Genomic DNA, 13,662 nt, shown 5'->3' on the forward strand with positions numbered 1-13,662 from the left:
TAGTATTTTTAAGTAAAAAACAAACAAACAAACAAAAAACCCTGAAGCAACATCTTACCTAAATCTACTAGTTTTTTTTTTCCTTGAAATTTCTAACATGGTCTCAGTATCTTAATTTTGATAGGTTAGCCTTCAAGTACACTATCCACTGAAGAATTTTTGCCTCAGAAAACTATGAGACATTTCAAGTCAATTGAGTTCCAATTGTTTAATAAACAAAGAGAGAAATAAGAGTTAGCGGTCATACATGGAGCTACAGGATTTGAACACGAACAGGACAAACAAGGAGAGATCTGTTGCTGAGAAAATAATCATTTTTACAATAAGCCGTGACTCAGACTCAATTTATAATCTCAGGAGCATCATAGTATTAAAGTCATACATTAGTAATCTTAAAATCACACCCAAGGTTAAGCAGCTTGAGGAAATTCTTCTACCTTTTCTTCTACCCCATAGGTTTTTTATTTTGTTTTCCATTTCTAAAATTGGTAAACAGATTTAACTTCTTTGTACTTACATGCAAAAATAAGTGGAAATGTGTGGGAGTACATGTATATAATGTTTGTATCTTTGACTCCTGAGCATACATGTGGCATTGATTGAAATAAAATCAAATCTCTACAATTTTCTTAAAAAATAAATTCATGAGTGTGTAATAAATAAGGGATCAGAAACAAAGTATTAAAATATATTGTTTAAAACCAGGTTGTCTATGTTGACCAAGGTTCAAAGAAGAAATAGTTTTTCTACACTGAAAGATGTTTTCCTTTATATGTTCAGTACCAGTAGGTCCTGTTAATTTAAGCTTTATACCAGGTTAAGAAGTATCCAGTAATCAAGAATTAGGCCTCAAGCTTGAAATGGAGACGGTGGAAAAAAAGTAACTTAATATAATCAAGATCATCTTTAAAGGAAAGGAAAATAGAAGAAGGACACTGTAAAAGACTTTCTCAAACATGTAACTGGAAGTGTGGAGATGACAATCAGTGATGAAAAGTTTGTTCATTAAATAATTTATATCTATAAAGTAGTATATATAAGGGGAAAAACTCAATAAACTTAGTATATAATAAGAAAGTTATCAATGTGCATTGTCATTACTGATAAAAGAGAAAGATTAAAAAACAATTACAACATGCTGTGCATATCAGGAGGCTTAATTTATATCCATTCTAGGGTAATTAGCTCATAGTTTGCTAAGGACATGTCAATTGTTTTGTACTGCAATAAAAAATCCATTTAAAATTAATGGTGAAGAAAGTAAAAACGAGAATCTAAACCCTGCAGAAAATGCTCTATGGAATATTTAGCACCTTTAAACAGGAAGATCACACAAATTCTAAGATTGATAGAATCCTAAGGTGTTATAATTCTTTCTGTTTTTTTAAATGGAACTTTTTCCTTCAAGATGGATATTTGCCTATATTATTTTAAACTCTATCTAAGTAGAAAGACTCCAAGAGGTTTCGGTGTAATCAATTTTAGCCTAAAAAGATTAGAAAGTCTCTATATTTGATTTATGTTTTATCTTTCAATTTATTTTAGAATAAAAAAGATAATTTTTTCTTTGAAGTAGATTAGTCCCATAGTATTCAATATGTTATAATCCTCATTTTTTTTGATCTGGTCTGAATAGAAATACAAATCACCAGTGAATATGTGTCTTCAAGACGTACTTTCTCCAGGGTCCAAATGACATAAATTTCCAATATATATTACATTCAAGTGATATTAATATTTTTTCAATATATAAAAATTAATTCATCTTTATCACCACTGAGGAGTCAAATTATTTGCAATTAAAAGACATTTTACCTAGGAGCAAATATCTGGTTTTTAATATAGTCAAGAGGTTAAAAGTGACAAAAAAAAGTTCAGAGTGAGAGGATAAAGTCATTATATTTTTGTGGATGTTTATCAGTCATATTTTGGCAAAGACAGGAGGGAGAAACATATATAATTCAATGTCTTCAGACCATTCCTAGAACAGTTTTTTTTTTCAATAATTTGTCAGTATTCATAAATAATTTCCCACATATTATTAGGTTTTGGCCACATTTCTTCATTTATGTTTTCCTTTATTTGACAAATCTTTATTGAGTTAATTCAGGACACTGGGTACTATGAGATGGATATGGTTTTCTTAGTCCAGACAAAAATTATGAAGCTCATTGTCTTAAATGAGATAGGCGAAGACCTTTAAGAATCATTTAATTTAGCTTTTGAATAAGTATACTTATGTAAAACAACATAAAATAACTTATACATGAAAAATACAAATGGCCAGATATGTTTTTATCATAAGACAAATGTCCCCTTAAATTCAAGAATATCCATTCCAAAAAATGAAGTAATGAAAATTTCATGCAAAAAAATTGCTGGTAAAAAAAATATAAATCTCAGAGTTTGGGGGATAAAATTTGTTTTCCCTTAAATTGGAAATTCCTAGTCTCTGTATAGTAAGTACCATTAAGAAAAATTTAATATGAATACATGATGCACAAATTCATAAGGTATTGCTATTTTTAAAAAGTAATGTACTTCTACAAGACAATGTATACAAAAAATTATCTTAGCAAGTCACAGATTTAGGTCTGTTAAAAATTAAGCTTTGTATCTTGGGTGTAGCTGTGATTCTAGTACAACTGAGAAATTACACTAAAATTTAATTATTCTCATGCAGCAAACCCAAGTACATATGGAATTTATGTGGTGCGTGTATGTGCACATGGACACTAGAGCATTGTTATCCTTCAGTTATCAAGTAATGGGTAAATTAAATCTTCTCTCAAACACTTCATCTAATGCTACAGATACATATGTATCTGTATACATATGTATATATGTATACGTGTGTGTGTGTGTGTGTGTGTGTGTTGGGGAAGAAAAATTTTTGAGAACAGTGGCTGATTCACATACAAGTAAGCAAGAATCCATAGCTGAATGTCATCAGTAAATTCACATTAACAATACTTAGGTTAAATAAATATACTGTGGCTAAGTATACAATAAGATATATTCTATATATATTTGATTTGTCCTTTAATAAACCCTCAAACATACAGACTTATTGGATTCTAGATCTTGATCTTTCCTTCTGTTTTATTCACTTCCTCTAAGTGTGGACATAACAAATACAACATCTTCTTATAATCCCCACGTCCCTAACTATAACTAACACTTCCGGATTTATTGGAAATGAAGAAGCCAACTCATACCTCAGTCAGAAGTAAAGAAATGATATTACAAACCAGCTCTGCAACTGTATCATAGTTACCTATCCTTTTGAGGTAGAAAAGACTCATATCACGTGGAAGGTTCCTTAACAGTTACCAGACAATTATCTTATTTGACCAAAATCTGAGCAAGTTTTCATGACAACATTTTTATCTCCCAGGAAGCAGGGACATCATCAGAGCATTCTCCCCAGGTGACTTCAGAGAAGAACGAACAGTGGGGTACCAGCCAGCCAGCTTTCTGGTCCAATAGGCTAGCTGTCCTCAAAAGAACACAAACTGCTTCCTACCTAGAAATTCTAAAAGTGCATCACTGCTATTCTCGCATTAAACATAAGTGATGATTTCTATACACATTCTTAAGAAAATTTTGAACATTCTTAAATAAACAGGAACTAGAAGAAAAGGAATTTTCATATACAAAAAGAAAGGATGTTCAAAGGAATATATTCAACAATGTTTTATGAAAATAAATTACTGTAATTTAAGGCTATAGTTATAAATCTTTTCAGAATATAATATGCAGTATATTGAAAAGTGCCCAATTCTGTATATTTATGAGTTGAATATGTGCTGAAGCGTCAAAAGTAAGTAAGTAGAACAGTAACAAAATTAATATGAATATTGATTTCCTGACCTTTTTTTTTTGGACCTTACATAACAATTTCACATATTTGTGCAAGTCTAAATATTTCCATGAAGACTCTCATCAAGTTATCTGCAATAGTCTACCACCAACACATTTTCAAATGGATGGCACTAATTACTGAATGTCCCTTCTGACAGTGGCCTAGTGAAAAATAGAAACATGTTTGTGGTAGGGATACAGTGCGCTCATGCCTTGATTCATTTACTTATTGTTATTTTAAAAATCTTTTTGAAGGTTGATTATGCTCAGCTCAGTGTCAGGAAATACTTTCTACAGAAGTTCTTCTTGGGTCTCTACCTCTTGTTTTTGTTCACAATAAAAAAAGTAGATGTGCAACACACATGTTAATGTATCTATTGATACAATATTCAGTGCAATTCACTGCAAATCCGTACACACTATGATTGATGTAGTCGGGCTGAAATCATCCAGAAGCTGAAAATAAAAGCAGTCATTAAAAAGGGTTGTTTATTTCTCTGTTTTCCAGAGTGTCTGCTTCATATCCATCACCCTGTTAGGAAAGAATCCTGGCTAAGTAGAATTATTAGTATTATTCTTATGTATCTACCAGGCACAGGCATAGGTCTTCCCTAACACTAAAACTGAAATGACTATAAATATTTTTGAGACAAAATGAATCAGATTTAAAAAACTGTATCAGAAAAAATATGGTTAAAGATAGAATCAATAATACCAAGTTATTAATTATCTTGTGAAGATAGCATACCTGAAAAGGAGAAATTGTGTGCTTAAATGTTAGCCCTCATATGGACAAGGCAATGCTTAAAAATATCTCTTATATTGTGGTTATCTACTGACATATTTGCTTGCCTGATTTGTTTTGGGATGTGCTTAACAGCCAAATGGTCAGATCAAGGTAAAGAAGAGATCAGCTGCAAAAGTTCAAAATCACAGCTTCCTCTCTTACCTTCCACTGAGGAGGAAGCCGATAACCACTGCCAACAAAATGACTCCCACTGTCACAGACACAGCAATTATAGGAATCTGGCTTTGATCGCTGGAGGCTGCAACTGCTGATAGAAGACACAGAAAACGGAGCCCGCGGTTAAAGAGATCATATGCATTCAAATAAGAGCTGCTTAATAGTCGGTAATCGATGCATGGTTTAAACAATTCACCCACACTTGGCCGAGATTTCCCCCTAATATCTCTGCTCAATGGTGTGTAATTGAAAAGACATCTTTAGGAGAAAATATTTACTCTCCAAATGGAAATTTGAAAGAATCACTAAGTCACTGATTATTTCCTTGTCATCATAAAAAATGAATGTAATTGTTTGCATAGTATTTATCTAGGGATCTTAGGTTTGCAAGATAAAATGAAACTTAGTCCTTGATACCAAACCCCTTACTCTAAAAGGAGGTGCTAAGTATCCGAGATTTGACATTTTAGAGTTTGCATGTGGCTGTTTCTAGGAGAAAAATCTTGACACCTCAGACAGGGTTTTTTTCCCATAGACATATGTTGAAGTCCAAAATATTGCGGTTATGGCTTCAGTGAAGTTAATATCATATTCTGAATATAATTTTGAAAATCATAATTTCTAGCAGAATATCATCCGTGAGTATACTTTATATATAGGACTACGTTTTGAAAAATATCAAGACATACACTTAGAACTTTGAGAAGTCTACAGTAAGATTAAATTCATTTACATCATACTTTTTAAATACATGGATTTAGATGAAATATTATATATTTTAACTGTACAATTACCATAATAAAAGGAATACGGACCTGTTAAGATAGTTGTACCTAAATAAGTATGGGGATATTTCTTTCATGCTGATATCTGCACTGTGTTAGAATAAGAATGCTACAGAGCAAAATTAATTTTACTAATGTTCTCAAGAAACCCTCAATAAGATACCTACCATGCTATTGTTTAACAATATCATCACTTTGATTAATTCAGAGTGGCATTAGTTACCCTCTTAACAAATTTTAAGTCGTCAAGAGTAATAACAACTATAATTTCCCTGTTAGAACCCTTTACCAGCTATTGGCCCCATCAATAGTTTTGGACATCCAAACACTTCCCTTTCTATTCTTGTCACCTCTCCCTTGATCCTTTCAAACCAAAATTGACTTACTCTCTGACCACTTCTTGCATTTGATCTACAATTTGATCTTTTAGACCTGTCTTCAGACCCAATATCACTAGTAGCTTGTTCACGTACAAGAAAGACTCTTATTGACAGTCTAAATCTATGTTCTTACCCTCCCTTTTCTTGGGTAATAATAGTTGCAGTTCAATGGTTCTTTATCTTGATTTTCTCCTTTATTCTCTGATATTGAGATCTGTGGTAGGGAATTTAAAACTGCTGAGCAGTATAAATGCGTAGGGCAAATCTACTCCACTATCACTAGTAACCTTCCCCAAGGTTTGCTTTATTAGTCTCTAAACTCAGATTACTTATAGCATTGCTTTTCTCGGTTCTTTAATTTTCTTTTTGGCAAGAGGCAATGTTTCTAGAAAAAATCATGCAGACATGGTCCACACACATTCAATGTTATTTTTATTAGGCTCTAACTGCTCTTCCAATATTTTTTATTCTTTCTTCTTAATTTCCTAATAAAATCATCATAATGAGTCTTCCTTATTTTCTCAAAACACTAATCTATTACGATTTCTCATGTTTCAATAATGTTAAACTGTATAGATTAAAGAGCAATCAAGTCTGAACTCTATGGTTAAATAAAACTGGATGGTTATGTAGTTTCCTTTGCTTCACCTAACTCCAATGTTAGAATCCTTCCTATCTCTTCCAAGACCTGGCTCCTTCAAAGGTCTCCCTCCAGGAGATCTTTTATCCAGCAGTCAATTATAGGCTTACTTGTCTGCTACCTCCAAGCCTGAACAGATAATTCTTCTTAGTGGAAACAAATCCTTATACCTAAACTTACTGATGTTGGTTCAACTTAAATTTGAAAACAGGTCCAACATTTACTAGGGATATAGGCCAAAGCAAAGTATTTAACTTTATCAAGGCTCATTTCATTAATCTCCAAACAGGAATAATTTTCCTGGATCATTATAATTCCGTTTAGAGATAATATTTAGCACAGTGCTTCTACTATTGACAGCCTTAAATAATTAGTAGATATTATTTTTACACATTGTTATCTTCTGCTTTATTGAATTATTCTTTCTTATTTAACACCTTGATTGTTATCTAGAGCAGTATTGTTATTTTTATTTATGTATTATTTATTATTATCTGATAACCAACATTATTAAATTCCCTCTGCAACTTATCTTCTTCTGCCTTTGAGTTCTATGCATGACATTCTTGCTAAACACAATGAGTGCTCTTCCATTTACTTTACCATGCATCATAAGGTATTTGCCTTTGTTGAACATAAACTTCAACCTTGAGGCTCTGCTTCATCTTGGTTTGTAGAACATCAGATGAGGCGTTTTTCCCCTTTTCTCCCCACACTGAAGCTCTACTTTGTCAGTTCCGTTGGCTCCACATTCTCTCCCTACATCTTCTGCATGAAAAATTCCTGATGAATGCCCCTGATCCTCCACACTTCTCTCCTTACTCTTTAATCTTTTTCTGTCTTTCTCCCTTCCTGCTTCCTTTTCTCTCTACCTTTTATGGGTACTTTTATGCTTTATGACATCAGTTAACTCTAAGCTCATGAGTCCCAAATTTATATTTACAACTCTTACTTTACTTCACTTCAAAGCATGACCCTATTAAAAAAACAAAAACAAAAACTACTTTCCTTTTATTTGGATTCATTTTCATATACAAATAGCATTTTTATACCACATCCACCCCAAGGACATTAACAAAAACACATCAATAAATAAACACCATAAATCAAACCACAAACCAGACTAATTTGATCTCTTTTCTTCTGGTTTCTTTTAACTATCACTGAATTTTTCTTAACTCCTACTTGGCCATTAATTACCAAACATTTTTGTGTTTCTTCTGTTTTTTCCCACAAACTATATTTTTTTGTCCAACACTCACCTATTTGATTCAAATCTACTGGACTATTGTTCACTGGTTTTATAAATGTTTCCTTTGCCTTCTATGTGTTCACATAAATATCCAAAAATATCACTTTGATCATGTTTCTCTGATCAAAAATTTAATAAATGCCTACTACCTATAAAAAAATTCCCAAATTCTCCATCTAGACTTCAAAAGCCCTTTTAAACAAATTCTAACAAATCTTTCTGGTCTCAATGGGCCATTTTGGGAACTCTGAGATACTATTTTGGAGAAAGGGGGCATGATCAATCAGAGGTAGGGATAAAAACAGGGCAATTTCTGGCTAACCAAACTATTAATTTTGAGAAAAAAAAATACTCATGCTTAGTACTGTCAAATGCTTCATTTTTAACAATTGACAAGATCTAATCTAACAATATATTAAAATATGCACCTAGGTATGGGATATTAGCTTGCAATAAAATATTTTTAATGGCATACTAAAAATTTCAAATGATTAATACATTTTATGAAAATATTTTGTTAATAATGCCAAATCACAAACATTCACATTTACATTTTTTCCTCTACCGTTCACTTAAATCAGATAGTTTTGTATAATAGATAATTAAATCAAGGGTCTATGAGGAAGAATTTCAATAATACATTTTCATTTTTTAAAAAATGTGCAGCTTTGGGGTGCCTGGGTGGCTCAGTCAGTTGAGCATCTGACTTCGGCCCAGGTCATGATCTCATGGTTCATGGGTTCAAGCCCTGTGTCAGACTCTGTGCTGATGCCTCAGGGCCTGGAGCCTGCTTCGGATTCTGTGTCTCCCTCTCTCTCTCTGCCCCTCCCTAGCTCATGCTTGCTCTCTCTCTGTCAAAAAAAATAAACTTTAAGAAAAAATGTGCAGCTTTTCCTAAGTTCCTTGATGGGCTTTAATTATTTTATTATTTCAAATGTATTAATTATTTTGTGAGCTATTTCTAATAAAACATAATTCATCAAGATTTTATGCTATTTGTTCATTGTTTGCCCTGACAGCATCAATTATATCCCCAATATATCAACTAACTTGAAAATATATAGAATTGATAAGGTAATGTCAATGCCTTCATACATTTTCATTCTTTAGCACCAGAGGAAAAAAAATTATAAGCACAGTATGATCCATGATTATTACTTTAATATATCATTAAGTTTTTTAATCTTTAAAGATAACAAATTTCTAGTCACTCACATTTCCTATTTTTTTAATCCGTGATGTATTTTTGGAAGAATAGTTAAGGAATGTTTTGGGAATGCTTAAAAGCAAATTTGGGGCAATGTAACACACTACTATTAAAATAATATTAATTATAGACACTAATATTTTTTAGTAAATAATGTTTATTTTTCAATAACTATATACTTACATTATCCTGGGGAACTTTAAGCTAGTATATACTGAGAAGTCATGTTGCTTATCTCATTTTGTTTCTCATACTCCATATTGTGTAGATATTCTCCACATTTTAGCTATATATTTAGATAGTTAATCATGAATCTGAAAACATTTGTTAAAGCCATATTATGAGGGTTTTTGAAGGCCCAGCTGAAAATTTGGGGTCTTTCTTCCACAGCTGTAACTATCTATTCATTTTCTTGATTAAGATAATTTGATCAAAGCCATAATTTTTGATATGCAATATGAGCACATACGAATTAATGGGGAAATTTAGAACAACCTGGGTGGGAAATACACACATGAAAAGATGGTGAACATCATTAGCCAACAGGGATTTCAAATTAAAACCATAATGAGATATCACCAGCCACCTGTCCAAAATGCCTAAAAGAAAAATACAGTGATAACAGCAAATGCTGATGAGGATGTGGAGAAACTGATCACTCATACATGGGTGCATTGCTGGTAGGACTGTAAAATAGTACAGCCACCCTGGAAACTCGTTTGGCAGTTTCCCACAAAATTCAAAATTAAACATAAAATTGCCATATGATATAGCAATTGTACTCTTGGGTATTTATCCCAGGTAAATGAAAACTTAGGTTGATGTAAAAACATGTCAATGAATATTCACAGCACCTTACTGGTACTAGCAAAGATTGGTACCAGCCCAGATGTCCTTCAATAGGTGAATTGTTAAACAAATTGTGGCCCACACATACCATAGAATACTACTCAACAACACCAAAAAAGAAGCAAGCAACTTGCATGAATCTCTAGGAAATTATACTGAGTGAAAAAAGTTAATTCTAAACTAAAAGGTTGCATACTGTATGATTCCATTTATGGAACATTTCTGAAATGTCAAAATTTTAGAAATGAATGTTTAGAAATTAGTGGTTGTCAGTGATTAGTTATGGGACAGGAGCTGCTCCCAAAGGCAGTTGGTATAGTTATAATAGGTCAACCCGAAGGAACTTTATGGTGTTGGCACTGTGAAGTATCTTGACTATGATGGTAGATATACAAACCTACACAACTGACCAAATTGTATCGAACTTAATGCACACACACACACACACACACACGCCTACATCATACACACATAAAAAAGGGTACAAGGAAAGTTGAGTAAGATTGGTGGATTGCATCAATGTCAATATCCTGATTGTGATCTTATGCTATAGTTATGCAAAATGTTACCATTGGGAGAAACTGAAAAAATTGTACAAGAGTTCACTCTGTATTATTCCCTACAACTTCATGTGAAACTACACTTATCTTAATAAAAATATAATTTAAAACAGAGAATAACTTTATTTCAGCAATTTGGTTATACAGATTTGAATCAAGTAGGTAAGAAATGGATAAAAGGAAGTAATGAATTGGAGAAAAAATCATAAAAGAAGCATGAGAGTGTGGGTAAATCTTGGTGAGTGGGAGTTAAGAAAGGTTCAGTGATAGTCTCAAAGTTTCAAGAGAATTTATGTTAAAAGAAACCAGATAAAAGAGCTAACTTGATTGGCTGGATAGTTTCATTCATGCTAGGTTTATTTGCTGGTGTGTTTTAACATTGCTGTTGGGAAAAGGAATGATATATGGGGCCAATTTTAAAGATTTATTTGTATGCATAACAAAATTAAAATAGAATGGATACTATGCAGTTATAAGATAGAAACTAAAGCTTGAGAAAGAATAGTTTAAGATTTTCCACCCAAATCCTCATTTTAAATAGTCTTTCTAAAATAAAGATTTTTGCATTCCTGTGTTTATGTTTGCATTTGGTTTTAGGACTATATTAATGACATATGTGATAATATACATGAAAAAGAAAAGCCCATCATAAAAATTTTATGACCTATGTATAATATAAATTAAATATTATAAATTTTAAAAACTAATCAATGAATAACATCATGCATCATTATTATGAATTAAGTATCCAATTAGAAAAGTCTTTTTACAATAAAAACGAATGAAATCATGCCATTTGCAGCAACATGGATGGAACTGGATGGTATTATGCTGAGTGAAATAAGTCAGTCAGAGGACAGATATGTTTTCATTCATATGTGGATCTTGAGAAACTTAACAGAAGACCATGGGGGAAGGGAAGGAGAAAAAATAGTTACAAACAGAGAGGGAGGGAGGCAAACCACAGAGACTCTTAAATACAGAGAACAAACTGAGGGTGGATGCGGAGTGGGGGAGAGGGGAAAATGGGTGATGGGCATTGAGGAGGGCACTTGTTGGAATGAGCACTGGGTGTTGTATGTAAGCCAATTTGACCATAAATTATATTCATAAAAAAAGGAAAAGTCTTTTTAAAGTGTATGTTCAAGATAATGATTTTCAGTTACCTGAATGATAAGATAGTATTCACTTAGTAATGGTGACTCACTAAAGCCAATATTCTTAACTGTGACCTACCAAATGAAAATACATACACCCACATATTTGACATTTCACACCACTCCTAGTGTTATTTTATTCATAACAAAACTTTTATTGTCTTCTTCTAATCTTACTTTTAATGCATGCTCTAGGACAAGTAATCAATATTTTGTTTGACATTAAAGAGAAAAACGTTTTATGCTATTTTATTTGAAAAAAAATGGTGCAAGAAGTGTTTTCCAGAAACATTTCTAGATCCTTCACTCAGAGATGCTGCCAGAGATGTTGATTTTTTAAAACAATCACATTGGTTGCTGAGAGCACTATTTTCTTGCCAAACTTAATACTAACAAATGCTCCCTGTAGAATTTTCATAGAAAGACTAAGCCTGGTAGCATTGTTCAATAAAACAAGTAAAAATAAATGGCAATAATTCAATAAAGTATGGCAGCCGTGGAAGGAAAGACTTTAAAAGCAAGGTTTAAACATTTCTTAAGGATCTCCTGATGTTTCATCTCCCAGTAGACTAAATGTGATGAGGAGTAAGGACCGATGTGTTAACCTACTAACCTACCATAATAGCATGACAGATGCTTCCTACCTGAAGGGGTCATGCCTGGGAGAGAGAGGACCAGGAGACTGACAGAATGCCCGGAGAGAGTATTGATCCACTGACTCTTTTCTGGTAACCATTACAGAGACATGAGTTGACAGTAATTAAAATGACTTACACACTGGGATGGTTTCAAACTCAAATCTTCGACTGAAGACACCATAGCCTGCTGCTGTGCGTGCTCGAATTTGGAAGACGTATACTGAAGCTGGCTTCAAGCCCTCTGCAGTTACAGTTGTCTCTTTAGATTTGATAATTGTATAGCTGGTTTCTTGGTCCTTGGATTACACATGTACATACAATAAAAAAGTCAACACGTGAATTACCAATGACAACAAAACTTAGAATCATAAATCAGAAAATAAATCAGAAACTAATAGACTTGCTATTAGTACACATGCAATCTTTTAGAAAAAAAAAAAACTATACATCCTAGGTGTGCTATCTACATGATATCTAAAAGTGTTTTCTAGAACTCAGAATTGGTGGGTAACATGTTCTCCACTCATCCACCATACTTGTCTTTGGCAGAAATAAATTTATAAACTTTTAAATATGATTTTCAGGAGATAAAATTTTTTAACATGTGTTTTTTTTTTGAGAGAGAGAGCGTGAAGGGGAGGGGGAGAGAGAGAATCCCAAGCAAGGTCCATGCTGTTATCACGAACACCGATATGGGGCTCAAACTCACGAATCATGAGATCATGACCTGAGCCAAAACCAAGAGTCAGTCACTTAACCCACTGAGCCACCCAGGCACCCCTGCAGGAGATAAATTATTTTACAGACTCTGTTTTAGTACTGGTATACATATGCTTATGTTTCTTATAAATATTTTATTGGAGCACATCTAACATGTTGCCTGTTCATGGAGTAAGGTGACAATGTTTCATATATCACCAGGTAAGTCTTATGCTTTATATCTTTGGTGAGTTTCATTTCTAATTATATTTAGGGCTCGGGAGAAGGAATGAGTACTTGACTGGAGAAATTTAATTTCAATTCATTAAGTCCAAATGGATTACTAAAGAAAAACTGCAAACAAACTTTTTTTAAAAAATTTTTAAACACTTTCTATTTTTTCACGTTTATGTGTCTGAGCTGGATGAGTAGTGAATGGAGATGCAGTGAAAACAAAATCACTTTAAAGATAATTTTAGAAACGAAAACAAATAGGAAACTGTTCCTATTTTGACTGCTACCAAAATCTAGACTAACTGTCCGTAATTTATCTCTGAGATTACCACACTGAGTAGAAAATCTTAGACCTACAAAGATCTAAACACACAAAGTCCCTGTTTTGAACTTTCTTGTCCCTTCTATTTTTCTGTGTGAATTCTTGGCTAAC

At 32.8% G+C, this 13,662-nt stretch overlaps 1 protein-coding gene across 5 annotated transcripts in view; it reads right to left on the reverse strand.

Annotated features, from left to right (window-relative positions):
* The window catches only part of EPHA5 (EPH receptor A5), a 340,575-nt gene that overhangs the window by 73,733 nt on the left and 253,180 nt on the right, over positions 1-13,662 (reverse strand). For 2 of the 5 annotated variants that reach the window (XM_049630545.1, XM_049630547.1), the window contains exons 7-8: positions 12,433-12,592; positions 4,814-4,916 (exon numbers count right to left, since the gene is read on the reverse strand). The exons of 1 other annotated variant lie outside the window; for it this stretch is intronic. In XM_049630545.1, the coding sequence (XP_049486502.1) occupies positions 4,814-4,916; positions 12,433-12,592 (263 nt within the window). Of the gene's footprint in view, positions 1-4,813; positions 4,920-12,432; positions 12,593-13,662 lie in introns of all 5 variants that reach the window. 2 more of the 5 variants (XM_049630544.1, XM_049630546.1) reach the window with 1 other exon arrangement.

The sequence above is a fragment of the Panthera uncia genome, chromosome B1 (assembly GCF_023721935.1).
Source record: "Panthera uncia isolate 11264 chromosome B1, Puncia_PCG_1.0, whole genome shotgun sequence".
Lineage (NCBI taxonomy): Eukaryota > Metazoa > Chordata > Mammalia > Carnivora > Felidae > Panthera > Panthera uncia.